The sequence below is a fragment of the Mastomys coucha genome, unplaced genomic scaffold (genome assembly GCF_008632895.1).
Source record: "Mastomys coucha isolate ucsf_1 unplaced genomic scaffold, UCSF_Mcou_1 pScaffold18, whole genome shotgun sequence".
NCBI classification, from domain to species: Eukaryota; Metazoa; Chordata; class Mammalia; order Rodentia; family Muridae; genus Mastomys; species Mastomys coucha.
This window is the reverse complement of record NW_022196900.1, coordinates 23236711-23263412: the sequence shown is the minus strand read 5'-3', so window position 1 is coordinate 23263412 and position 26702 is coordinate 23236711. Positions and strand designations below refer to the sequence as shown.

General features: G+C 40.9%; 1 protein-coding gene across 3 annotated transcripts in view; it reads left to right on the top strand.

The window, feature by feature from the left end:
- Positions 1 to 26702, top strand: part of Fkbp15 (FKBP prolyl isomerase 15) — a 62796-nt gene that overhangs the window by 9370 nt on the left and 26724 nt on the right. For all 3 annotated transcript variants that reach the window (XM_031377566.1, XM_031377564.1, XM_031377565.1), the window contains exons 3-15: positions 5448 to 5532; positions 6013 to 6082; positions 11282 to 11356; positions 11648 to 11746; positions 13875 to 14024; positions 15143 to 15211; positions 16419 to 16565; positions 18231 to 18373; positions 18782 to 18839; positions 20202 to 20309; positions 23103 to 23205; positions 24628 to 24734; positions 26346 to 26460. In XM_031377566.1, coding sequence (XP_031233426.1) covers positions 5448 to 5532; positions 6013 to 6082; positions 11282 to 11356; positions 11648 to 11746; positions 13875 to 14024; positions 15143 to 15211; positions 16419 to 16565; positions 18231 to 18373; positions 18782 to 18839; positions 20202 to 20309; positions 23103 to 23205; positions 24628 to 24734; positions 26346 to 26460 — 1329 coding nt within the window. The remainder of the gene's footprint in view (positions 1 to 5447; positions 5533 to 6012; positions 6083 to 11281; positions 11357 to 11647; positions 11747 to 13874; positions 14025 to 15142; positions 15212 to 16418; positions 16566 to 18230; positions 18374 to 18781; positions 18840 to 20201; positions 20310 to 23102; positions 23206 to 24627; positions 24735 to 26345; positions 26461 to 26702) is intronic.

Here is a 26702-nt window from a genome sequence, read left to right as displayed (position 1 = left end):
CCAAGTAGTGAATGCCTGTTGAAGCTCTCAAGTTCTGGTTTCTAGAAGCTAGAGATGCTCTTAGTTGAAGCTGACAGCACAATAGCAGGCGAATTCTTCTCTCCCTTGTCTCCAAAACTGCCTGAAGCACTCATTGTTGCATCTGGTTCATTCATCATGGAGGACACAGTTAAAGGGCATCTGCTGACAGAAGGGGAGAGTGAGAGACTGACACTTCTGAGGTGCCTGCTCTGTTTTAGGTGCTCCTAGGGGTCGTCATTGCATTCTTGCAGTAATCCATAAAGTGGACGACTTGACCAGACTTTGGGGGCTTTGAGCAGTTTAGGAATCCAGTTAGTCAACCGTAATGGCAGAATTGAAATTTGAACTCTGAATCAACTGGCTTTACAACTTACTCTTTCCTCTATACTTGGCTGTTTTGAGGTAAGAAGCCAAAGAGGATAAGGGATTGGTCATAGAAGAGCCCTGAGGAGAGTAGGTAGTGAGGGACATTATATTAAATACTTGGAGATCAAAGTGTGGAGGGCCTTTCACGTGCCAGGAATGACGCTGACTAGTCTGAGATTACTTGGCAAGATGTTAAAGAGTAGTTGAAGCAGATCCCTCGTGTATGGCCATGTAAGGAGAAGACATAAACATTCCTGTTCATTCCCTTGACTCTGCGCTGCATGTTTCTGTGGTGCGAGAGGTGTGTAGGATTTTCCTTATGCACTAAGCAGTTCTGCAGCTGACACCATGTGAGTATCCTGTGATTCAGTTTAATTCTGAAGTTATCTGCCCAGGCCTAATGTCAGATCCCTCAGATATTTAGTTTTTCAAGACTGTTTTCACTTAAGGTGCCAATCATTAGTCAGGCCATCTGTAGTTCTGACCAAGGGTCCCATGACACCCTTTCCTAGGTTCAGTTAATTGACAGAAATAGCTCATACAGCTCAGGGTAATTGATTGCTTTTCTTTTTAAATATTTGTTTATGTATTAAAGATACTAGAAGGATACAACTACAGTCAGGTGAAGAGATGAAGAGGGGATGGCTGAGTAAGTTGAAAGGATGCATAGTTTCTGGGCCCTCTCTGGGTAGACCACCCTCCCTCTTTGATTTTACCACCACCCCATCTCTGAGTGGATCACACCACCCCCTTCGCTGGGATTATCACCCCCCCCCCCCCCTTTCTGGGCAGACCATCCTCCTAGCACTTTTATGCTTTATAACCTGGAAGCTCTTCAAACTTTGTGCTTTAAGAGTTTTTTACAGCTTGTTCTAGCCCATCTTTCCAAAAATTGGTGAGTGTAGCTGAAAGTTATAGTCCCCAGTCTTGTAATTACTTTGTCTTTCTGGTGGCTGGCTTTGACCTCAGGAGCCCCACCCTGAGTTACATCAGCAACAATGTCAAAAGACAAAATTTCAGCAAAGTATTAAGACCTTTTTTAATTGGCTTTTATTTGTAGCCCTAGAATTGACAAACACCATTCTGTAAAATGAGGTGTTCTGATGAATTGAGAATAGGACTTGGCTTTATATAGACAGAAAAGAGCTGAAGACTCCAGAATCCAGAAAAGTAGATTAGCTATTTTGAAATTCCTTACCTGGTAAAAGAGGAAAATAGGCCATAAAAACTGGTCTGTGTGAGGCATCTCACATGACACATGAAATTGGGGATTTAGGTATTATTTATCTTTCTTGATTTAAAATTTCAGCTTAAAAATGTTGGGTTTTTTCTTTGTTTTTTGTTTTGTTTTTTTGGTTTTTTGGTTTTTTTTTTTTTGAGACAGGGTTTCTCTGTGTAGCCCTGGCTGTCCTGGAACTCACTCTGTAGAGCAGGCTGGCCTCAAACTCAGAAATCCGCTTGCCTCTGCCTCCCAAGTGCTGGGATTAAAGGTGTGTGCCACCACTGCCCGGCTGGTTTTTTTTCTTGGCGATAGGAATTCTAAAATAAGTAACTATTTTGGTTTCTTCTGTTGGGTTCAACATGTAGACCATCTCAACATGTAGACCATCTCAATATGTAGACCAGTTTGGTCTGTAGCCTGAGATCCTCCTGTCTCTGCCTCTCACAGACTGGGATTACAGGTTTATGTTTCCATGCCTGACAATGCATAAACTCAGTTATGACTAAAGGAACTAATCACAAAGGACTCCAGGAAATTCTGAGGAGCACTGTGCAAGAGCCAAATGTCTTTCTCAAAAGACACTCCTACTCTGACTACTCAGGAAACGCAAAGGATTTAAGAGTGGGAACAGGATCACATCGTTCCCTGCCACAGCCCTTCTCACTCTGATTTAAGCATCTGACCATGTAAGTGTAGAGGAGAACAAACCACCCCAGGCTTATCTGATGGAATAGCTTGATTTTTTTTTTCTCATTTAAAAAACTGAGTTGATTGCCTGAGGTGTAGTGGCACAGCACCTTTGATCCTAGCACTGGGGAGGCATGAGCAGGCAGATATCTGAGTTCGAGGCCAGACTGGTATACCAGGAGACCCAGAACTATGCAGAGAAACCCTGTCTTGACCCACGCCATGCATTGATTGGTTGTGTGTGTATATATATATACATGTATATATGCATGTATATAGTCATATGCATGTATATATGCATGTATATAGGCATATGTATGCCATGACTCAGATCTGCAGGTCAGAGCATGACTTGTAGGAGTCAACTGTCTCCTTCAATCATATGCGTCCAGTTTTGTTGTTGTCCTTGTTGTTTTTTGTTTTATTTTTCTTCATAAAGGTAGGTAAATTTATTTTTCATGTGAAAAATTATTTTTCAAGTGAAGGAGAAACTAGAAGGCACACAGGAGTAAATAAACAGATTTTGCCTTTAAAGGTACAGTAGGTTGAAGAAAGCCTTTTTTTAAATGGAGAGATTAAAAAGGACTCAAGATAAATGCACTAATGAATAATGAAGATATGAAAAATATCTAATCATCCCCCGAACAAAGTGACTAAGTTGAGGAAACTTTGCTCAAAAAAAATTTTTTTTTGAGACTACACATTATAAGATTTCCTTGTAAATGTGAGTGCCAAGTCCAAGAATGAGAATATCGCTGACTTGAGAGAAGGAAGAATCATGAGCCAGTGGGAGGACCATAGGATGATGGCCATGCTCTGTCCATGTCCCTAGCAGAAGCAGTCTTCCCTCCCCAGGACATGAGCCGTGGCGATTATAGCCTGAGAGGACTGCAAGAAGCTGTCTGGGCCCCGAGGAGGATGCTGGCCTGGCCTCCCCAGACAGTGACTTTTTTCCTGGGTTTCACATTAGTCTAGACTGTTTAACGCTGGCCTTCCCAACCTACTCCCGTAGATTGCTTCATCAGGAGTGAAGATTTAACACAGTACTGCATACAACCAGAAAGTGCAGATTAAACTAAACTGCATATAGATTTCAAAACACAATAAGAAAACATAGAACATACCACCTAGAACATAAGTAAATAGCACAGAGGTTTCTTCATTTTCAGAGCTCGTTCCCGTTTTTTTTCTAAGTTAGCATCCAGCTTCTGGATCCGGGGAAATGTTTAGTTTCTGCTTCCTGGTAATCAGTAAAGTCACATAAAACAGCAGTGGGAAGATACTCCCCCTTCCCTGTTGTCCTCTTCCTCAGTGAAGATTTAAAAAGACAGTTTCCCCTTGGCAGTGATGTGGAACAGTCCAGCTGTACTCCTGATGGGAGGAGTATAAATTGCTGAGTCGTTCCCAAAGGATGTTCTCTGGGGCAGGGGAGAGCAAAGACAAATTTGCTATTTATGCTAGCTACTTCATCTCAGAATTCTGTTTTTAGGAAAAGAGTCAGAAGCCACACACACACACACACAAAGACAAAGGTGTGTTTTAAAGATGTTCTCCATAGCATTATGCATAACAGAGAAAATTTGGTATCTGCCCAAAGAAATGTAGCACAGTAAGAAATGAGAAAAATTCTTAGAGTCAATCATAGTGTTTTGTGTAGCTGTCAAGAGGCAGCTTTTCGGGCAGTAGCCGTGAGCCACCCACCTAGGTTTGTTTGGAGAATATAGAGAAGAGGCCAAGTTGAATCTTGGTTTTGTTTTAAAATACTAAAAAAGCTACTGCAGAGCTTATGTGTACAGAGAAAGGACTTAGAACAAACACTTCAGTTTACTGATGTTTAATTTTAGTTGACGAGGTTCTAGGTGGTTTCTATTTTCATTGTGGTTTCATGTCTGTCTGACTTTCTACGATGGACTTGTACTCTGAAATTGAGAGGAGGTGTTCAAACAGAAAAGTAAGAGAGAAGGTTTTGAAAGCAAGCTCACTGAGTTTTCCTTAGTGCTCTCTCATTACTTTTCTATGTAGACATGCATCTAGGGAGCTTAGCACTGGGTGTGGTGGTGAACACCTGTGGTCCCAGCACTCAGAGATGAGGCAGACCATAAGTTCCAAGCTAGGTTGGACTACATAAAGGAGACCCTGTCTCCAGTAGACAGACAGACAGACAAAACACAAAACAATATCAGAATACAATTTACCCTTAATATGCTATTTTTAAACAGAGCCCTTGACAGATTTAGGTAATGAGTGTGATTTAAATGTTGATGCAAAAATATTGTCATCACCTCAGAGGGGACAAGAGTTTATTCTGAATCCAAATATGAGCCACTGTGGCCTAGGGACACAGATTGAGGTTTCTCAAATCACATGCTGCAATATGGTAACAGGCTGGTGAAGTTTTATGGGAGTAGAAGAAAGAGAGTCACAAATCAAGATACTTCACATGCTGTGGTGCAGACATGAGGTTCAAATAGACTGAAAAAAATCTCTGCTGTAGGCCTCAGATGCTATCTGATGACATTCTTAGCCTTTTGGTTTGTGGAAGCTAGTGGTCTTTTAAGTTAGTAGATTCCAAAAGGCCCCACCTGTTAGTCATTAGATGTTAGATTAAATATAGGTGTGGCCAAGGGAGGGCTATTAAGGGGCTGAAGACAGCCTGGGATAGGTTGTAATTTGGCTCTGAACCTGCAAAAACACTCCTACCATTGCTGAGTTACTGGCTTTCTAATCAGTTCATCAGCCTTGTAGGAAGTTTAGTGTCAGCTAGAATTCCTTCCAGGAACTCTCTCGCCTACACATCACCCTACATTCCCGGTACTAGAGAGGGAAGTAGCTTTACTTGTATATACCTTAGCTGTCAGAGCATTGAAAAGAGAAAAGAAAACAGTAGAGTGTATCTTTGTTTTCTAGACTTCTCGTCCAGCCAGAAAATTGTGGTGTACAGTGTTGGGGCTAGTATGAGTCTAGCCTTATCTATTGTCATTTAGAGTCTGTTTCCTCACTACCTGACAAGGTCACGGAGCTATCTCTGGATCCAATGAGGAGAGTGGTAATGAAAGCATTGTTACACTAACTGTAAAGCATGAAGTGGGATTTTTGAGGCTAGTTTTGAGGTTAAAAAAAAGAGTGATACCTTTGTTTTCTTCATCTTCAGGAAATCAGACAACACCAAAACCAGCACCAGCTACTCCAGGCACATCCTCAGTGCTGTTTGCCACTGCAGTGCATGCATACCGCTAGTAAGTAGCTGGGAGAGAAAGCCCTCAGACCTGGGGAGGCCATGGGCCAACAAGCTGCAGTTCCTGTCCTTTCTCAGAAGCCTGTGCTCATCGCAGCCTAGTAGTTCCTCAGAGAAACTCAGCATTAATCTTGTCTATGCTGTTAATGTTTGGGCCCTCCACAGCAGCTTTCTGAGTTTTTAGGGATACTATGGATAATAGATGATTGAAGAATAAAAACATTGGGACTGGGTGTGATGGCCCTCACCTTTAATCCCAGCACTTGAGAAGTAGAGTGTGCAGGTTTTCTGTGAGTCCCAGATCTGCCAGAGTTGTATCAATGAGACCCTGTCTCAAAGAAAAAGTTGCAGAAGAGCTTTAGATTAAAAGCTGGCTACCTCTGACTGTTCCTAAAGGCCAAATACTAGCTCTTTCGAACAGAGAAATGGCTGTTCATGGTTGAGAAGGATCCTGATATTTATTGTATTCTTGCTTCAATAGCATAAACGGCCAATATGCAAAGCAGGGCAAATTTGGAGCGGCTGTCCTGGGGAACCACACAACCAGAGAGGTGAGAAGACCCACATGGATTTATATGCCACATCCCAAGAATTGTTAATGCCTGGGGGTCTATCTGTTGGATAGACTTATGTGTCAGAGGATAAGGTGATACTGGTGATAACTGAGTGTGGATTATTAGGATTGGGAAGATAGCCCTCATTTGCTTACTGTTATGCATTAAAACAAGTGCTGCTGTTCAGAATGTTTGCCTTAGACATCTCCTTTGTGATGGTTCTAGTGTAAGAGCTGGAAAGTTTTAGAATAAACGGTCAAGGATGCTCTTTGTTGGGTAGCTAATGATCATTCATCATTCTATCAGTGCATTACATCGTTTTGCTAGTGTTAAAGACCTATATTTATTCTTTGCAGTCTGAAAATAAGGCTGAGCAGTTGATCACTGTATTGGGGTGAAGTATAGTGAATGTCACTAAGTGCCCCCAAGCCTGACTTCCTTGAGTTGGCACATCCAGCACAAATACCGCTCCAGAATTTTGAGTTAGAGATTATTGAACTAGACAGAAGAAATTTTAGTATTTCAGAGGCCCAGAGAACACAGGGTTCTTGCTGCTCTGCCATTCTCAGCACAAAGCTAAGATTAGTTGCCCATGGTGACTGATACAATGGCCAACACTCTAAGACAAGTCAGTGGGACTTCATTATTACCCACAAATATCAGTCCTAAGCTCTCACAGCCATTAGTCTTCTATCGGACACCCCACCCTCACCTCTCTCTTTGGCCACTCAGGTTATTTTAAACAGATCTCCAATATACAATTTCAGCAGTAAATGCTTTAGTATATAATTCTAAGAGATGAAATACTTAAAAAGAAAACTATCATGCCATTATAACACCTGAAAAAAGTAAACAGGGCATCTTAATCACTGCCAGGACATGTTCAAATTTCTTTTTTTCTCTCTAATATTTTTTTTCTTCTATTTGAATCAACGTCTAGTGAGGTTATCCATTGCAGTTAGTTCCTGTGTCCCTTAAGTCTTTCATCATCCTCCCATCAGGAAGCAAATGATGTCTCTTGTATGAGTTAGCAGGTGCTGATGACTGTTATCTGGAGCTCTGGTTTTAAGACCCTGCTATGCTTGACTGCCAGAATGAGGTGGTAGGCTGGGGAAGCAATTATAAGGAAGCAGATAAGGGGCTTGGAGATATGGCTCAGTGGTTAAGAGCACAAGCTGCTCTTCAGAGGACCTGGGATTGGTTCCCAGCACCCACATATTGGCTCAATAACTATCAATAACTATGAGGTTCAGGGGCCTGATGCCCTCTTCTGGCTTGTGTAGGTACTACATGCATGTAACATACAGACATAAATGCAGGTGAAACACCCATACACAAAAAAATAAAATAAATTTTGGGGGCTGAGGAGATGACTCAGCAGTTAAGAGCCCTAACTGCCTTTTCAGAGGACCCAGATTCAATTCCCAGAATCCACATCACTCCTCACAGCCATCTGTAACTCCAGTGTTAGGGGATCCAATGCTCTCTTCTGGCCTCAACAGGCACTAGGCACAAGGCACAGACATGGTGCACAGACATAATGCAGACAAAACACTCATTCACATTAAATAAAGAGTAGAAGCTTATAACTGAGTGGTGGCCTTTAATCCCAGGATTTGAGATGCAGAGGCAGGAGGATCTCTGTGGGCTCAAGGGCCAGACTGGTTTACATAGGGGGTTCAGGACTACATAGTAAGAGGCTGTCTTGAAAGAAACAGAAAAATTGCTACAATTATATTATAAAGTTATTTGGCAAAACAAAGCAAAACAAAACGAACAAAACAAAACTCACTGGAGAGCTCTAGAAATGATGAAGGGAAGATAAATTAAAATCTTAGAGAAAAAAAAACGAGTTGGCTTTTTGTATCTTGAGCATATTGCTGATTTTAGGTGTAGTCTAGGTAGCAGGGATGACACAGAGACTGCTTGAGAAAAGAGAAACTGACAGATCTGGAGGCTTGCAGCTCAACAGCAGTATTCCCTGTTTGACTTTTGTTGAATTCAGGGGTGCTTTAGAAGTTCAGGCACTATACCAGATTCAGAACAGTTTCTGTAGCTTTGTGGTGCATAGGAGAGACACTTCTAGAGGGAAAAAACCTGCAACAAGTAGCAACCATCTCCCTATCCTTATATTTACTAGATTTTGAACTTCATGAGGAAGTAGCTAAAGAATTCAGCTAAAAATCCTTGTTGAATAAAACTTAAAGAACCAAGGAGTTAGAGACTTTCTAGGCTTTCAGCCAAAAGCTTGGAAAGGTCCTGTCTGAGTAAGAATCAGGACAACTCAGAAGTAGACTGATTCTTAAAAAAAAAAAAAAAAGATTTATTTGTTTTACTTAGGTATATGAATATTTTGTGTGCATTGTTTTTCCTTGCACTGAGTGTACAGTGCCCACAGAGGTGAGAAGGGGCATTGGGTATCTCTGGAGCTGGAGTTAGGGTGGTTGTGAGCCACGTGTGTGTACTAGGAATCAAGCCTGGGTCTTATGCAAGAGCAACAAGTGTGCTTAACTGCCAAGCCACCTCTCTACCCCTGGCAAACCAATTCTTAATAATGTCTAATCCTCTTATAACCAGTTCAGTCTACAATGGGACTAGGATGATCAACCCTTTACTTTGAAAAATAAAATAAATACCTCACATAAACTCACACAGAAGCCCTCACAGCTCCCCATATTTCTAAGGACAAATTTCATCTTTTAAAAAATATTTATTTTTATGTATTTGTCTCTGCATGTGGGAATGTGCAGGTTCCTGCGGAGGCCAGAGGTAACTGCTCCCTAGAGTTGTTAGGCTTGGAGCCTCCTCTCACGGAAGTGCTCTTAACTGCTGAACCAGCATGTCTCCAGCCCAGAGGGTGAATTTTAATTATTTGGATGTTTGTGTTTGTTTAATCCATATATAGTACACACGATTATTCCTAAATCTCTGGGAGATTGGTTCCAGGGTCCTTTCCTACCTATAGATAAGAAAGTCTGTGATATATACTCATATATATGTTATAAATAATATTCCTTATGTAAAGTGGCAGAGGGCTGTACTTGTACACCCTTCCATATACTTTAAATCATCTCTAGGTTATTTGTACCATCTAATAGAACATAAATGCTACATAAATAGTTGCTATTTTATTTAAGGAATATAAGAAAAAATATGTTTAAATTTATAGGACTTGTACTGGCTGGTTTTGTGTGTCAACTTGACACAGGCTGGAGTTATCATAGAGAAGGGAGCTTCAGTTGGGGAAGTGCCTCCATGAGATCCAGCTGTGGGGCATTTTCTCAATTAGTGATCAAGTGGGAAGGGTCCCTTGTGGGTGGTGCCATCCCTGGGCTGGAAGTCTTGGGTTGTATAAGAGAGCAGGCTGAGCAAGCCAGGAGAAGCAAGCCAGTAAGGAACATCTCTCCATGGCCTCTGCATCAGCTCCTGCTTCCTGACCTGCTTGAGTTCCAGTCCTGACTTCCTTTGGTGATGAACAGCAATGTAGAAGTGTAAGCTGAATAAACCCTTTCCTCCCTAACTTGCTTCTTGGTTATGATGTTCATGCAGGAATAGAAACTCTGACTAAGACAGGACTAGAATTCATGGTTGTTAATTGTAACATATTTTTTATATATAAAATATTGCAGTTTAAAATTTAAATACACAGTCTAGTGGCTATTTTATTTTTTAATTAATTTATTTTGTATTTATTTATTTTACGTATATAGATGGTTTGCCTACATGTATGTTTGTGTACTACTTATGTGCCTGGTGTTAGAAGAGGCCAGAAGAGAGTGTTGGATCCCTTGGGGCTGGAGTTACTGGTAGTTATGAGCCACCATGTGGGTGCTGTGAATTGGACTTAGGATCTCTGGAACAACTACTGTGTTCTTCACTGCTGAGCTGTCTCTCCAGCCCCAATCCAGTGGCTTTAGTGACATGTCCAGTACTAAGTACTCATCACCACTGTTCACATTTTTTCCATAATCTCAAGCATAACCTATCCATTAGGAAGTAACCCTTCATCTCCCCTGCTGCTACTCCTTCCTGTCCTCTAATACATATGGCTGTGAATTTGACTGTCTTATACTTCATGGAAGTGGAATCAAGTAGTATTTGTTCTTTTGTGATTGACTTGCTTTATTTGCTCAGTATCCTCGAAGTTCATTTGTGTTTTTCTAACTTATGACCTCCTAAGTACAGGCTCTAGCCCTGATCTTCTTTGTGCAATCCTATACCAAGAAAGATATCTGTAAGAAATAAGGGCAAAGTAAATTTGCAAACAGTCTTGAGAGAATCTACTGCCAGTAGATTGTTACTGTGAGATCCTTTGAAGGAAGTTCATTAGGTAGAAGGAGGTATCCTCCTCAAGGCATAAAGAAAGTTCATAGATGTATTATCTGTAATGGTTTCAAACTGTACACAACTTGAATAGCCATGACTAGGAGAGTGGATAAATAGGTTGTGGTATGTTCACATAGAAGAGTATTAACTGACAGTATCGAATCAAGTACTGATAAACAAAGTAACAGGGCTTAGTCTATGTTGTAAGTGAAAGAAGCAGGGGAAAAATCAATATATGTAGGCTGTTTGCACTAATTTAACTATAGAGAAATTGATCTGTGACTGAGTCAGAGTACTGGTTCTCTATGGTAGGGATATTGATAATCGAGGGCAAAAGGAGCTATCTAGGATGTAGGAAACACTGGCTTTTTCTCAATCTGCTTGGTAGTCACATGAGCACATATATATGTGAAAATTTATTGAGCTGTACACATATGATTTGTATGATTTTTTCCCCCTCAAATTTAAAAGATTTTTGTTGTTGGTTGGTTGGTGTTTGTTTTTGAGATGGTGTTTCATTCTGTAGCTCATGCTGAACTCCAACTTGTGGCAATCCTCCTGCTTCAGCCTTCTAAGTGCTGGGGTTACAGACACACACCACCAGATCTGACCTGCATATTCTGTAAAGCATCCAGTTACCATTTCTTAGTTGCCCTGCATATGAATGGACATGAAAACAAATAAAGCTATTGTTGATTACTGTTAAAGAGTGAAGCCAGAATGCAAAGAGGTGTAAGGGGCACTGAGGAATTCCAACTTAGTCCGAGTGGGTTTGGGATTTATAGCTGTAGGAAGCATGACCTCACGACTTACTGCTGAGTCCGTGTTACCTTTTAACATGTTTTCTTTTTCTGCCCGTTGTGAGTGCAGTATAGGATTCTTCTTTACATCAGTCAGCAGCAACCAGTGACTGTTGCTACAATTCATCTCAATTTTGAGCTAATGGTAAGAGTCCTCAAACTGGAATCACTAGCCCCTTTAGGGTTGTGGGAGAGATGGGCCTGAACATTCCTGATAGAAAAAGATCCTCTGATTGGGCATGAACATCAGTCAGCAGCATTCCAGAAAGGTCTCCTGGCTCCTTCTGGGAACATGTAGGGGTGGGGTGGGCTGAGGTGGGGGAGAAGGGCTCCTGCTAGCTACCTCTCTGAGTCTCCTGGATCAGCTCTCCTCTGTCAGATTTACTCAGAGGCTGCTCTGCTTGGGTGATCCAAACTTCCCTTTTTCTTTTCCCAGGTTCGGCCCAATAACTACAGTACCTTTTATGATGACCAGAGACAAAACTGGTCTATCATGTTTGAGTCAGAGAAGGCTGCTGTGGCATTCAATAAACAGGTGACGTCTTCTTACTATTTCCTGTGCAAAGCCAGAGCACTTGTTTGAAGTCTTCCTTATTTTAGTTATGGCAAAACCACAACTGTTCTGTGTTATTAATGACAAGGTAAAGAATCCACTAAACTTGCTATGTTTCAGGAAAAGAATAGATCTTACTGAAATTGCCTGAGGAAGTGTTTAAAGGGAAAAATGGAGAAACATATATACATACATATGTATATACATATACATATATATATATACATACATATATATATATATATATATATATATATTTTTTTTTTTTTTCGAGACAGGGTTTTTCTGTGTAGCCCTGGCCCTGGCTGTCCTGGAACTCGCTCTGTAGACCAGGCTGGCCTCGAACTCAGAAATCTGACTGCCTCTGCCTCCTAAGTGTTGGGATTAAAGGTGTGTGCCACCACTGCCTGGCAGAGAAACATATTTGATCGAACACTTTTTTTGCTGGACTGGAGAGATGGCCCAATGGTTAAAATGCTTGTTGCAGCTGGGCGTGGTGATGCATGCCTTTAATTCCGGCATTCAGGAGGCAGAAGCAGTTAAATCTCTGTGAGTTTGAGGCCTGCCTGTTCTACAAAGAGAGTTCTACGACAGCCAGAGCTGTTACACAGAGAAATCCTGTCTCAAAAAAACAAAACAAAACAAAACAGACTAACAGAATCAGGGAGTGCTGAGTTTAGCCAAAGATACAGCCTCAATAAAAACAGCAATCCAGGAAGACACCTGACATTAACCTCTGACCTCCAGACACATGTAGCCACATACCCATATGCCCACACATGTGAGCACACATACTGCAAATGCACATACCCATACAAAAATCCCCACTTTTTTTGTTCCACAGTTTCCTTAAAGATAATGAAACTTGTAAAAGTAGCATATCAAGGGCTAGAGAGATGGCTCAGTGGTTAAGAGCACTGATTGCTCTTCCAGAGGTCCTGAGTTCAATTCTCAGTAACCACATGGTGGCTCACAACCATCTGTAATGGGATCTGATGACCTCTTCTGGTGTGTCTGAAGATAGTGATGTACTCACATAAAATCAATCAGTCAGTCAATCTATCTTTTAAAAAAAGTATTATTTGAAAAGACTGTCAACATTTTATAAACTCATTATAGAAAATGTAGAAACAACATTTAAAAAAGTAATTTAAGGGGCAGTTGGTAAAGTGCTTGCCATGTACACATAAGGACCTGAGTTTGATCCCTAGAGCTGTGTGGAAAAGTGAAAACCAAGAATGGTGGTGCATATTTGTAACCCCAGCACTAGAGAGGCAAACACTAGGTTCACCAGGTAACTAGCAGAGCTTATTTGGCAAGTGAGAGACATTTTCTCAAAATTCAAGGACAGTGCTTGAGGACCAACACGCAAGTCTTTAGCCTCCACACATACAAATGTACCTGAACACACATGTGCACCACACAGACATAACCCATCCACATATACACACAATCATACATTTACTACCTAGATTATCACATATTAATCATTAAATCACTTTTTAAAAACTGAAACAGGTATAAGTATGTGTACTCCTTTAAGAGCTCTATATTTTGTGTGTTTTATCCTTCTGCCTCATGAAAATTATATAGAAGCTTGTGATATGGATGTTGTCTGCTATGGTTTGAATGTGCCTTTCCTTCCAGAGGTCACATTACTGAAACTGACCACTAAGGCAATGGTAGGAGGTTAGGTCTTTGTGAGGTGGTCCTGAGGTCAGACCCACTGTATACGTCCTGTTATTTCCTAGCTGGATTGCTAAGTACTCTGTATTGGCCTGTTTAATTTTCGTAGCCACCTTGTAAGATTTGCAAAGCTCTTTTCTTCATTTTTGCAAGTGGGAATGGGTAGGTATATGGAGATTAAGTTATTTACCAAAGGTCAGACTTAAGAACTGGCAATGCCTGGATCTGTACCCAGACATTCTGACTCCAGTGCTGACTTGTTGGGCACCCTGATCCCTGGCCAGATTACTGACTTTGGAATGTCTTGTTTCTAACCTTGTAATCTTCGTTAGTGGGCACAGTTGTTTGAGAAGGAATATTAGCAGTGATGGGATGCCTGCGAAGCTTAATCCAAGCTCACGCTGCTCTGCTCTTGATCTCGCAGGTGTGTGTGGCCAAGTGCAATAGCATTTCTTCCTTGGATGCAGTGCTGTGTCAGGACTTGGTTGCAGCCGAGGGTCCTGCTGTGGAAACTGGAGATTCTTTAGAAGTAGCCTATACGGGCTGGCTCCTTCAGAATCATGTACTGGGCCAGGTAAAACAGCATCCTCTGCAAGTTCTTTCTATGTATGTGACATGCACATGGGAAGTGAACTGTGGCCATTGGCCAGTAGAAACATTTAGGAAGGCTGAATTCATTTCCACAACTGCTTTGGGGCACACTCGTTTCTGCTCCTGTGCAAATGTGCTCATAGCCTCACACCCTGTCTCATACTTAGGGGCAAACAGTTTTCCAAGGGTAATTCATGTGTATGTCTTGTCCTCACTGCCAGTTTTAAACTTGAATATATCTTTAAGAAAGAGATCTTATTTTTAAGCCTTCTCACAAAGTCTGTCTTTGCTTTTGAGACAGGGGCTCATTCACTATGTAGCTTTGGATGGCCTGGAACTTGCTATGTAGACCAGCCTAGCTTGGAGATCACAGGGATCTATCTGCCTCTCTGCCTCCTCTGCAGCTCCAGAGTGCTGGGATTAAAAGCACATACCATTGTGTCTAGCTATCATTTGCAATTGTTGTGTTTTTAATACTGTTTAGTTCTCAAGAGCTGTTTAGTTCTCAAGAGCAATGTGATATGATAGAAAGAACTGTGTAACTTAAAAAGTGTGAATGTGTGGCACATGGTGTCACAGGCCTTTAATCCCAGCACTTGGAAGGCAGGTGGAGGCAGACCTCTGAGTTTTGGGCTAGTCAGGGCTACATAGTGAAACCCTGTATCAAAACACAAGGAGTCGGGGATTAATTCCCAATTGTATCCCAGTTTGACCTTGATCAACTCTCTAAGCTCTTATTTTTCCCATTCACAATGGAGGTTAGTGATCCTTGCTCTGCTTTCTTGGAAGGACTGTTTTAGCACCAAATGAGTGCATTTACTGAAAATATTTTATAGATGTAAAAGCGTTTCAGTTAATGCTGCCAGAAATGGGTTTGTCCTCAATTTGGCAAATTACTGTTGGCAGGGGTGTTCATTATGATAAACTCCAACCATGTTATAGTTCTATCTTCTCAGCTTCTTCAGAAGCTATGTGCCATTACACTTGTCATTTCCTGTTTGGGAAGCTCTGACCCCCTTAATTTATTATTATCATGATGATTATTGTTTTTGAAACTGGCTGAATTTCTTTTTTTTTTTTTTTAACGTTATCAAATGGCAGGTTTTTGATTCTACTGCTACCAAAGATAAGCCGCTTCGCCTGAAATTAGGATCAGGAAAAGTTGCCAAGGTAAAGGCCTGTTTTGGAATTTAGTTTAAATGCTGAGAATCTCCAGCCTGTTCTTATGTAGAGTCTGGACATGCTTGGTTGAAAAGGAAGGAAAAGGTATTTTATACTGTCGACATTTGGGAGATGTTTACCTGTGAAAAGCTAGAGTGAAGATGAGTGTATTTGTTTTCTTAGATGCCATCTTTTTTATCCTGTGGCTCTGAGGAAATGATCCCACTATTCTCACAGCCTCCTGGAGAGGTGGCACTGTTTATTTAGTAGCTGCCATATGCTTGGTTCTCATCTATTTGATTTGATTTAGCACGAGGACCACTACTCTGGGATTCAAGTTGTAAATTTTGCTTGATCAATGAGCATTTTACATATGTGCAGTGTCATGTGTTGGGCATGTTACGGCTTTCCACTGTGTCCATTCAACCATGTGTAAACTTTTTTTCCCACTGTATTGACTATGGCTGTTTCCCCCAAATTCTTTGGAGGCATGTCCCTTGCAGTTAGCCAGGTCTCATGTTCAACCTCAACTTAATGCCTACCACTGTGTGCTCTTAGGACCAGGAGCTTGCTTTCTCACTTAAGTGAAGGCAATGCTAACAATCATGAGATTAAACAAGCAGGTATAATACTTAACCATAGTGCCTGAAAAATTGTGATCAATAAGTGACAGAGTCTGTTCTCTCATAATACTATATGGCTGTTTTTTCTCATCATTTAAATGTCTTACCCAACACCAGATATGCCAGCTTTCATTTTTTTTAAATTTGTTTTGTGTGTGTGTGTGTGTACATACCACAGCATATATGAAGCAGTTAGAGGACAACTTTCAAGAGTAAGTTCTCAGCTGAATGGTGGTGGTGCATGCCTTTAATTCCAGCACTTGGGAGGCAGAGGCAGGTGGATTTCTGAGTTCAAGGCCAGCCTGGTCTACAGAGTGAGTTCCAGGACAGCCAGAGCTATACAGAGAAACCCTGTCTCGAAAAAAAAAAGAAAAAAAAGAAAGAAAGAAAGAAAAAAGAGTAAGTTTTCTCCTCTCACCATGAGGTTCTAGGTGGCCCTAACCCTGTGAGCCATCTAACTAGCTCAATAGGACAGTTTCTATCTAGAACCTATTTGCTAGAGTATGTGTGTGTTGTATGTGAGTTTATGTGTTTGTGTGCATATTCATGTGCTGTTTGTCTGATGAGCTTTTCCCCACTTCTGATGTCTATAGGGCTTAGAGGATGGGCTACTGGGCATGAAGAAAGGAGGAAAGCGCTTAATTATCACTCCTTCAGCCTGCGCTGCTGGCTCTGAAGGAGTAATGGGCTGGCCTCAGCCAACAGACTCCATCCTGGTGTTTGAGGTAGAAGTTAGGCGGGTAAGTGAAACTGGCCTGTGTTCTTATAAATCAGATTCTGAAGATATAGATAGCTTTTAGAATAGAAATGGTGGAGTAGGACAAAGGTTGGGAAAGTTCTTGCCTTCAGGCATGAAGTCTGAGTTCAGTCCCCAGAATGTACGTAAACATGCTGACATGGTGGTGCAGGTTTTTAACACGCATTTGTATACATAGCCATTCGTGCGCACGCACACACACACACACACACACACACACACACACTCACACACGCTCATGCTTCATAGGAATTTCTGAAAGCTTTAGAAGAATGATTAATGCTTTTCTCTGAAAATGGCATTGGGGTTTAGCATTTTGTCGTTTTTTTTTTTTTTTAAATGTATAAAAATCTTGTCAGTAAGGTGTAGTGGGGCATATTTTTAATCCCAGTACTTGGGAGGCAGAAGCAGTCAGATCTTAATGAATTTATGGCCAGCTTGGTCTACTAATGAGTTTCAGGCCAGCCAGGATCACATAGAGAGCTCCTGCCTTTGAATATGTATAGTTTCTATACTAAAATAGCAACAACTTTTGGTTAGTTTATAGTATTCCTTCTTCCAAATGACCTTGATATTATTAGGTTGAATGGTGCTGTTGACTATAAACTATAAAATACAGTACAGATAATGACTATTATCTCTATCTAGTTGTTATGCTTGCCACAGCAGAGAGGTACCCTCCTAAGGTACCTTTTCTCTGTTGGATCATCTAAACTCACAGTGACATGTCCCCAGATGCCTTCCCCTAAACATATAGATTTTCTTAAGTTTTCTTTGAGCTCGAGGAAACCATGGGTAATGATAGACAGCAAACTATTTTGAAACTATTAATACTAACTTGTAAACATAAGCAAGGTTTTCTACTTTACCAGTAATCAAGAAATTAGCCAGGCATAGTGGTGCATGCCTCTAATTCCAGTGTTTGAAAGGTGGAGGCAGGTAGATCTCCATGAGTTTGAGGCTAACCTAGTTTACATAGTGAGTTCCAGAACAGCCAGAGTTACATAGTGAGACCCTGTTTCAAAGAAAAAGAAAGAAAGTAAAAAAGGAAGGAAGAAAGGAAGGAAGGAACTAGAGAAAGGATATGTGAGAGAGAAAAAGAGACTGATAGGGAAGCGATGAAGGAGAATGGAGTAAGGGTGAGAGATTAGGGAGAGAGTACTAAAATGTACTTTGTACAAAGATCTAGACATAGAGCTATTCAGTAAAGCATTGTTTGTGATAGTGGTAAGCCATCTAATTATGTGAAATAGGTTTTTATAAGAGCATACATGTTTATGATTTCTGTTCAAGAATCCTTTAGAGTCTTTACCTTGTAGACTGTAGCAAGAATGAGCATGGCCTTGAGGTTAGACATGCTCTTCAGTAGCTGAAAGCAATGAAGATAAGTATGTAGTGATCTGGGAATACATAGTGCATAAGCAAGTAAGCAGACCAGCTACAAAACCATGGCTCCATTTGTAAAAGCACACACGCACTCATTCGTATACACAGGTGATGTAATGGTAGCTGGAGCACAACTGTTCTCTTTGTCTTTTCTTCAGCATGTTTTGATTTTGCCTATACTGAGTAGGCAATAGCTTTTATGCTAAAGAATAAATAAATGAGAGTATGGAAGGGTGAGTGTGTACACTCTGTTCCACCCTAGGTAAAGTTTGCCAGAGATTCTGGCTCTGATGGCCACAGTGTGAGCTCCCGGGATTCTGCAGCCCCTTCTCCCATCCCTGCTTCTGACAGCCTTTCAGCTGATCCTATTGTGACACCACCCCTACCATTGCCTCTCAAACCTGGGTAAGGTTGTGGCAAGCTCTGGGATTCTCCAATGTGGTTTCTGAGATATAGTTTAAAACCGCAATCAGTTTTAAGCAATTGAAAAGACAAAAAATAGGATCAGGAAACTGCTGTATCAGATTCATTTGACTATGGATTAATGTCTGTCAAAGTAGTGATAAGAATACCTGCAAAACTCTGAGCAAAGGGCAAAGGGCACAAACAGAATTCAGACCCATGGGAAAGTGGAGTGAATTTGAACAAAAGTTTGTTCAGTTCAGCTTTCAAGGACTATACAAATAAAGAGGAGCTAAAATTCTGTTTTAGCTGTTCAGTTGACTATTTCAAAAACAATGTTTTTAAGCCAGTTTAATTTGGGTTTGCAGTTGTAGATTTTGTATCATCTCAGGATGTTTTATTTGATTTCAGAGAGCCGGCTCTTCGTTCCAAATCTAACTCTCTCAGTGAACAACTTACTGTAAATACAGTAAGTATGATTCTGTACCCCTAAACCCTGGAATGTTTCATGTGCCTAGCACATAGTCAAGAGTCACTTACTTAGTATAGAAATTAATTATTACTTTATTTATTTTATCCTACTTGGAAATCAGTCTGTAGAAATTAGCCTGGACTCTTACATCCATAGATCTGAGTTGAAGGCATATGGCCATGAGAAAATGATCTAACTTTTCAAATCCTCAGATTCTTCATTGTTACAGTGGAAATTTTCACAGCCCCCAATTACAGTTCATAACTCCCTGAGTGCAGAGACTGTGTAAAGCTGTTTTTAATGAGCAGTAGCTGTGGAATTACCAGAGAATGGTGTGAAGCTGGGAGTGAACCCCTCAGGGAAAACTCACTTACACCCTTGGGTTGCCATTTACTCTAACAGGACCGGATTAAAAGTTAATCTTGGCTTTCTTTGTTGCTTAGTCTGTGAGACCATAGACTCTGTAGACATAGGTTTATTTCTTCATTGTAAATTGATAAAAGGAAACAAACACTTTTCAGTGTTCAGTATTAAATCTGGAATATTGTAAAAGCATTGTTCACATTGTAATACATGCTAATATAATTTTATATTACATGTATTTTATCTCAAAATGAAAAAAATACACTACTGCTACCCCCCAGCAGAGAAGGTATGTGGGGAGAGGCATTGGAGTGCACTCATTTACCAGAAGAAGTAGACATCCTCACTACCATTCTCTCAGGGGAGTTCAGGCTTCTTCATCCACTGCTTGGCTTTGAGCAGGTCACTGGTTTTGTTTCCCCAATGGTAAGAGGAGAGGACCAACTGTTATTTCAGTAAAATTTGGATTTGAATGCCTTTAGGAAGGATGTAAAAGGTGGTTTGCTGCTGTTCTTCATGGTCTGTGCAGGCTCTGAATGTGCTGCAAGTGGACCAGATGGTAGACAAAGAACTTCAAGCTCAATCAAGCCTTCCCCTGGCACTGAGGACAGTAGGTGATGAGTGAAGCCAGGTCCCAGCCACAGCAGGAAGCACTTCACTAACAACTGGTCTGATGTAGTAAAAACTGTTCTAAACCCAGGAAGATAAACCAAGTGTGCATAAGCACTCTCATTTTACAGTGGGAACAGTTGGTTAAAAGAGCTCATGCATATGAAAGCAATTCATTCTCAAGCTATAGGGACTTAATTTATTAAGTTGATAATATCAATCTCATTAATTTGCATTGTATTTGGTATCATAAGTAATTTTTGCTTTCTAGAAGAAATGGCTTCCACTAAGTAATAGAGGGTGAAAGGTTTTGGCACAAGACAAAGAAGTAGAGCTGTTTGAAAGCAATAAACCTCAGTCACAGTGATGTTTGTGCCTTCTTTTTAGAGTCCTGATACAGTCAAGGCCAAGCTGATCTCCCGGATGGCTAAAATGGGCCAACCCATAATGCCCATCCTTCTACCACAGCTGGATTCCAATGACTCAGAAACTGAAGTACGTCCCCTTGACTATATTAAAATGCGTACAGGTGCTGCCATCTTCTGTTTCTCTGTTCAAATAAGTGCCTTTCCTGCTTCTAATCCAGAATCACTATTTGAGACCAGTGTAGGCACATGACTTTTAACTGTGAGTAGCCCATCCCCAAATGGAGGTTAAGTTCTGCACATCTGACCAAGAATTAGACCACGAGGTTGTTTAGTGTTTATGTATTGGGATCTGGAATCTGTATTGCTCATACTCTCTAGCTGCCTGTCTGGAAGTAATAAGTCTGCCTTATGTTGAGCAAAGGGGTCAATCTTAGACAATAAGATATGCAACCCATCCCATCCCTGTGTTCTATTTTTTTAGGTTTCTTTTACTCTTTAAAAATGTTTTACTGTACTATTTTTATGCACATGGGTGTTTTGCCTGCATGCATGTCTACATGTCTACAGGTCTTCTAATTTTTTCTCCTTTGAGACTGAGTTCTGCCATATTGCCTAAGCTTGTAAGTCCTGGGTTCAAAGGGCTTCCTACCTCTGTCTCCCCAGCCTGTAGAACTATAGGCATGTGCCACTGCTTCTGGATTCCACCTGTGTTTGTTGACTGAGTGTTTGGATCAGCTTGGGAAACATTGATCTTCTTACTGATGATAGCTTTTGTTTAAATACCAAACTGTTAGATTTTATGACATATATATGTATATGTATATATATGTATATGACATATATATGTGTGTGTATATATATGTGTGTGTGTATATATATATATATATATATATATATATATATATAGAGAGAGAGAGAGAGAGAGAGAGAGAGAGAGAGTGCTTTTTTTTGTGTTTTAAAAATGTTATTTAGCAGTTCAAGATGTTATTGAAATCAAGCCTACCAGGCTTTGTGCTCTTGATGTTGTGCTTAGAAAGCATTCCCAGGACTGGAGGGAGAGCTCAGCAGGTAAGGTGCTTGCTATGCAAACCTAAGAAGTTTCTCTGCACCCACATAAAAGCCAGATGCAGTAGCTTGTACATGTAATCCCAGCTCTGAGGAGGCCCTGACAGAGGGGTCCCTGGAGCCCGAAAGTCAGCCAAATTAGCCAGTCAATGAGCTCTAAGTTTGGTGGGAGACCTGACTCAAACTTAAGGTAGAAAGTGAACCCATTATTGATTTCTGAATTCAATGTGCACATAAGAGCACAAGTGCATACACCGTCCTGTATACATACATGAACACATAAGCATATACATACAAAAGAAAGCATTTTCATTTTTATACTTTAAAAACATAGCGTTATGTCTTTCAGAAATACGATTATTTTATATTTATTTAGATCTAAATTTGTAATCCATAAGAATATAAAGTAAAGCCTTTTTCAATGATTAGCTTGTTACTGATAAAACAATTCTTTCTCAAGTGAACTGAAATATATTATTGATTGACTTTTGAGAATTTTTTTCATTTGATATAAAATGAAAAAAAGATATAAAACATGCTCTGAAATAGGTTTTATATTTTAGAGTATTGTTTTCATTCCCCACCCCCACCCCTGGGAAAGATGCAAAATGTAACATTTTAAATGGAAGCTTACTGTTTTGTTATTGTCTTCCTGGTTTCTATAAATGAAATTTGAATAATATAGTTCATTAAAAATTACATTATATATAATTAACTAAAATTTAAATGTTATTAATTAAAAATTAAAGTTACTTTATTACATAATTAAATTTTATAAAAAAGAATATATTTAGGAAAAATGGTATTTTCTTTATATATTGCTTTATAAATTGACTTTTAAACTTAATGTTATATCATAAATACCTATGTGAATATCAGTAATATATGTAAGGTGTATGACTTTAAAGTAACATGCATTGCTTTAAAGACAACTCAGTGGCCTTCTGTTTACTATAATTCCCTTTACTCTCCTGATAGACATTTAAGTTGATTGAGAATTCAGTAATAATCTAAAAGTAGTCTGACTTTCCCAGAAGAGAGCATTTGGGGCTGGGGAAAGCTCTAAAGCATAAGAATAATCAAGAGATGACAGCCCTTGAACCACAACACAGCAAATTATAGTCACATGACTCATGTCCTTCAAGACATCTTGTCCTTGCTTGAAGCAGGAATACAGGCAGCTTTGCTCACTTACAGCTTTGGTTTTATGAAGTTTTAAAAATGTTTTAATAATGAGAGCTAACAGCTGGGTGTGGTGACACACACACCTTTAAGCTCATCACTTTCAATTAAGGCAGAGACAGGAGGATCTCTGAGTTTGAGGCCAACTAGTCCACATAGCAAGTTTCAGGACAGTCACTCTGCATAGAGAAACCATGTCTCAGACAGCAACAACAAAAGGCTTAGGATAAACATCCTAGACAGACATCACTAAAGCCAGCCTGCTGGTGAGGTGCGGTGACTCTGCTCTGTGCAGTTTTCTGCGGGGGCTCTGAGGTCTGAAATTGCTTGGCAGAGAAGGGAGACTGGGTTGGTGTTCATCTGACGGGTAGCTGACGTTGGGCTCTGTAGAACTGTCAGTTCAGCCGCCTGAAATAATGAAACACTGACAGAACATCTGTAGAAATGAACTGTATTAATTATTTGATATGATTTGTAGGAAGAAGAGCTCTTACGCTTGCATAATTGAGTTCTTCTTTTGTACAACTCATATCCCTGACAACTGGCTTTCTGCCTGCCTTTCCTTCCTCTTTCTTGACTAGAAATCCTGTATTGTGAGTCGAGTTAGAGACAGGCAGCCTCCGTCTTCAGCTAAAGGCCTACACATAGTGATCAACCCTTGTGCTTCTTTCAGGATGCCACTGTTCTGCGAGGACCTGGGCAATCCCTTGTGACAGTGTCTGTCCAGCCTCCTCTTCAGCCAGCTCAGCCGGTATTACCACAGATGGCCTCACAGGGTAAGAAAGGAACCTCAGTAAGGCTTGGCCCTTGAGTTGAATCAGAGTGTTCATCCGTGTTCCTCAGATTATTAACTAATATTTTTAGTGCTGGGACCTGGGTTAGGAACTAAGACTTGTCCGTTTGTCTCTGAGTAGAACACTTTGAGACTCAGATGTATTCAGCCTGTTTGTTGCAATGTCTGCTGTGTTGCTTTGCCCCTTTAGGAAGTCTGTGCTCAGCTGTTGAGACATCTCTATGTGTTATTTAACACTTGTGTCAGCTGATGGGATCTGAGTTAGATGAACAAGAGAACACTGTTTCCACCTTTGCTGGGCGGCCCGTGGGCTGCTTTGGCAGAAAAGTGGTCTGGTTTAAAGCGTGGGGATGCTGGGTGCTAGTCCAGATTTAGAAGCGTGAAGGGAAGTTCCTGTAAAGAGCCCCACCTGACACTGAACCTTCTGCAATGCTGGCTAGCTGATGAGAATGCCAAGGATTGTGAAGAGGCGGGGGCTCCAGCAGGTTCAGACCAGTTGTAATTTACCTTGGGCTATCTTTAGCACCCTTAGTTTGATTAGCAAAGTTTCAATCTTTTGATTTGACCAATGAAGTCTTGGGAACCAAATGCTGGGGTGAAAGCCTGCTAACTCAGGCAGAGGGAACACCCAGCTGACCTTCCTCCTCAGGCTATGTCTCAGAAGGAATGCCCCCCTACTCCTCTCAACTTGCCATCTCCAAAAACCTCCTTCAGACTGAATGCACTTCCCTTCTACTTCCTATGTATCTCTCTCTCTGTCCTCTTGTCTCCCTCTTATTCTTTGTTTTTATCTAATACTGTGTTCACTTCCTGTCAGCTGGTTACTTGCTCTGCCTCTTGGCCTGTTCTTAACTATAGTTGTTTTTATTTAATCCTATTTACAGTATTGAAGCAGAAGTTCTTGGATTAAAGGCATGTGCTAAGGCTGGTCCATACCACAACTAAAACCAGGTTTTTGTAGTAAATAACATAATCTTAGGGTTCACAGTGTGATTACATATCCTGCAGTACTTAGTAGCCATTTATTGCCCCTCTCTGTATGTGACCTAACATCTCTGTCACTATTAGGTAAATTTTTTGGAATGTACAGAGTACTAGCCTCCACCAACCAAAAGCTAAGAACGTGGTCAGATAGTATCTGAGGCCTTAAACAGATCTCCTGACTTTCTGAAACATGCCTTCCTGATGTTTTTAAACCACTGTATTTAAAGTGCCTAGGCTTGTGAGAACTTCATGAGACTGTTTACTGTGTAAGAACATGGGATGTGGAGTAACCTGAATCTGTGTTCCCAGGACATGCTCACACATATTTGTCTCCAAAAGAAACGATCTCTTATCAATGTGTTTTTGCATTGACAAAACAAGCAAGGATGGGTAACAGTAAGAATACCTTGGTTTGTTGCAGCACCTCATGCGTCTAGTTCTGGGCTCCAGACACCCTCTGCTGCCTTGGTACAAGCTGTGTCCCTTGATTCTCACTCAGCTGTATCTGGAAATGCGCACAACTTCCAGGTAACTTTTTTAATTAATTAATTTCTTTGTTTGTTATTTTGAGAGAGGGTCTCACTGTGTAGTCTTGGCTGACCTGGTATGCACACATCCTCTCTATACACACACACACACACACACACACACACACACAGACACACGTGATCAGGCTGGCCTCAAACTCTCAGAGATCTGCTTGCCTCTTGCCTCCTGAGAGCTGGGATTAAATGCACCACCACATCCAGGCCTCAGGTAACAATATGATTTTAAAACTCTTTTAGTCCTGAGATATAATTTATGTTCTTTTTGTATGAACATAGAAGATCCCTCTCTCCCTTTTACACAGCAGCAGTTCCCCAAGTCAAGACTTGTCATTTCCCCTTCCCTAAATTACCACTCTCTTGTCCCTAAAACCACACAGTTTTCTGTTTGCAAGTTTTTGTGAAGATTAAGTGCAAGAATAAGCAGAGTTCTTATTAAAGGCCTGGGCCTGGCACCTAGCAAAGCTCCTGTTAGTGCACATAAGCTAGCAAGAGCTGCCTCTCCTGCCTTGCCCACCCTGGAGGTGATTCTGAGTGGAGGTGCTGAAGCCATGGTAGGCAGACTTTGCTCCACTAGGATAAGGAGAATCAAAACTGAGAAGAGGCTCCCACGATGGAAAGCCCTCGGCCATAAACTAAGATTTTTTTTCTCTAATAATTAATGTTTGGGTTGTTATATTGTCCTTCGAAATAAACTAGTGTTCCTATGGGGAAAGAGTGACTGTTCTTAAAATGATAGCTGTTGTTTATTGAACATTTGCCTTGTGCCAAGCACTTAATTTGGCAGTTGTTAGGGGTTTTGCCTGCATCATCTCATTTAGCTCATAGAGCAAATTCCCAAAGCTTTCATCTTCCTTTCACAGTTGCGATACTCCAGTTCAGAAAAATGAGAGCTTCTGGACACCCAGCTGAGCATTAGGATCTAGTATGTGGTGACATATGGCTGTAATCCCAGCATGAAGGAGCTGGAAGAAGGAAGATGAATGCAAGGCTATCTTCAGCTATATAGTGATGTTAAGGCCAGCCTGAGCTACATGAAACTATGTCTGAAAACACACACAAAAAAACAGACTCTAGAAGCTGAGCAATGGATGGTTCAACTGTTAAGAGCCCACCGTATTGGGTGGCTTGGAACCCGTATTTGTCCATACATAGATACATAGACACACATACATACAGATTTTTTAAAAAGCAACTTTAAATTAAAAAAGAATCTAGCAGGGGAGAAGCATTATGAAGAATCTTGGAAACTGACTAGCTTAGTTTAGAAGTTTGAAAAATAACCTTTTCTTTCCTTCAAAAGAAACTTAAACAGGATTTGCTTACTTTTAAGTTTTCCTTTAAAATAGGCCTGATAGTAGGAAATAAATTCCCATTTCATTAGATCATATCGCCAGAGGACCGGGTAGCAATCCAAGATTCCTGTTCTTCAGGTTTTGGGTAGGACTGGAGTGACCAGATACCATCAAGTCCCCTAGACAATTGCCTAACCCTGATCTCGTCATTTCCAGCTTTATGACTTTAAGCTTCCTCCCTGGTTGATCTGCTTTGTGCTATCATAGGAAACTAAGTAAGTAATTTGCCACTTTCTCAGCCCTATGCAGGTGTGCAAGCCTACACATATCCCCAGACACCCTCAGTTCCTTCCCAGCTGCAGCCTGCTCGGCCCTTGTACCCAGCACCACTGTCCCAGGCTCCCCACTTTCAAGGTAGAGGATCCTCCTTCTGGTTCTTCATCTCCCACCCTTGCTGGGCTCTCCGCCTCCCACTCTGTTTTCATTTTCCTCCAACAGCTCCCTACCCTTTCTTTTCATTGTTTGTTTGTTTTAGCAGCTTGGTTGAGATGTCATTTATATGCCATATGATTTATTCAAATATATAATTCAGCCGGGTGGTGGTGGCGCACACCTTTAATCCCAGCACTTGGGAGGCAGAGGCAGGTGGATTTCTG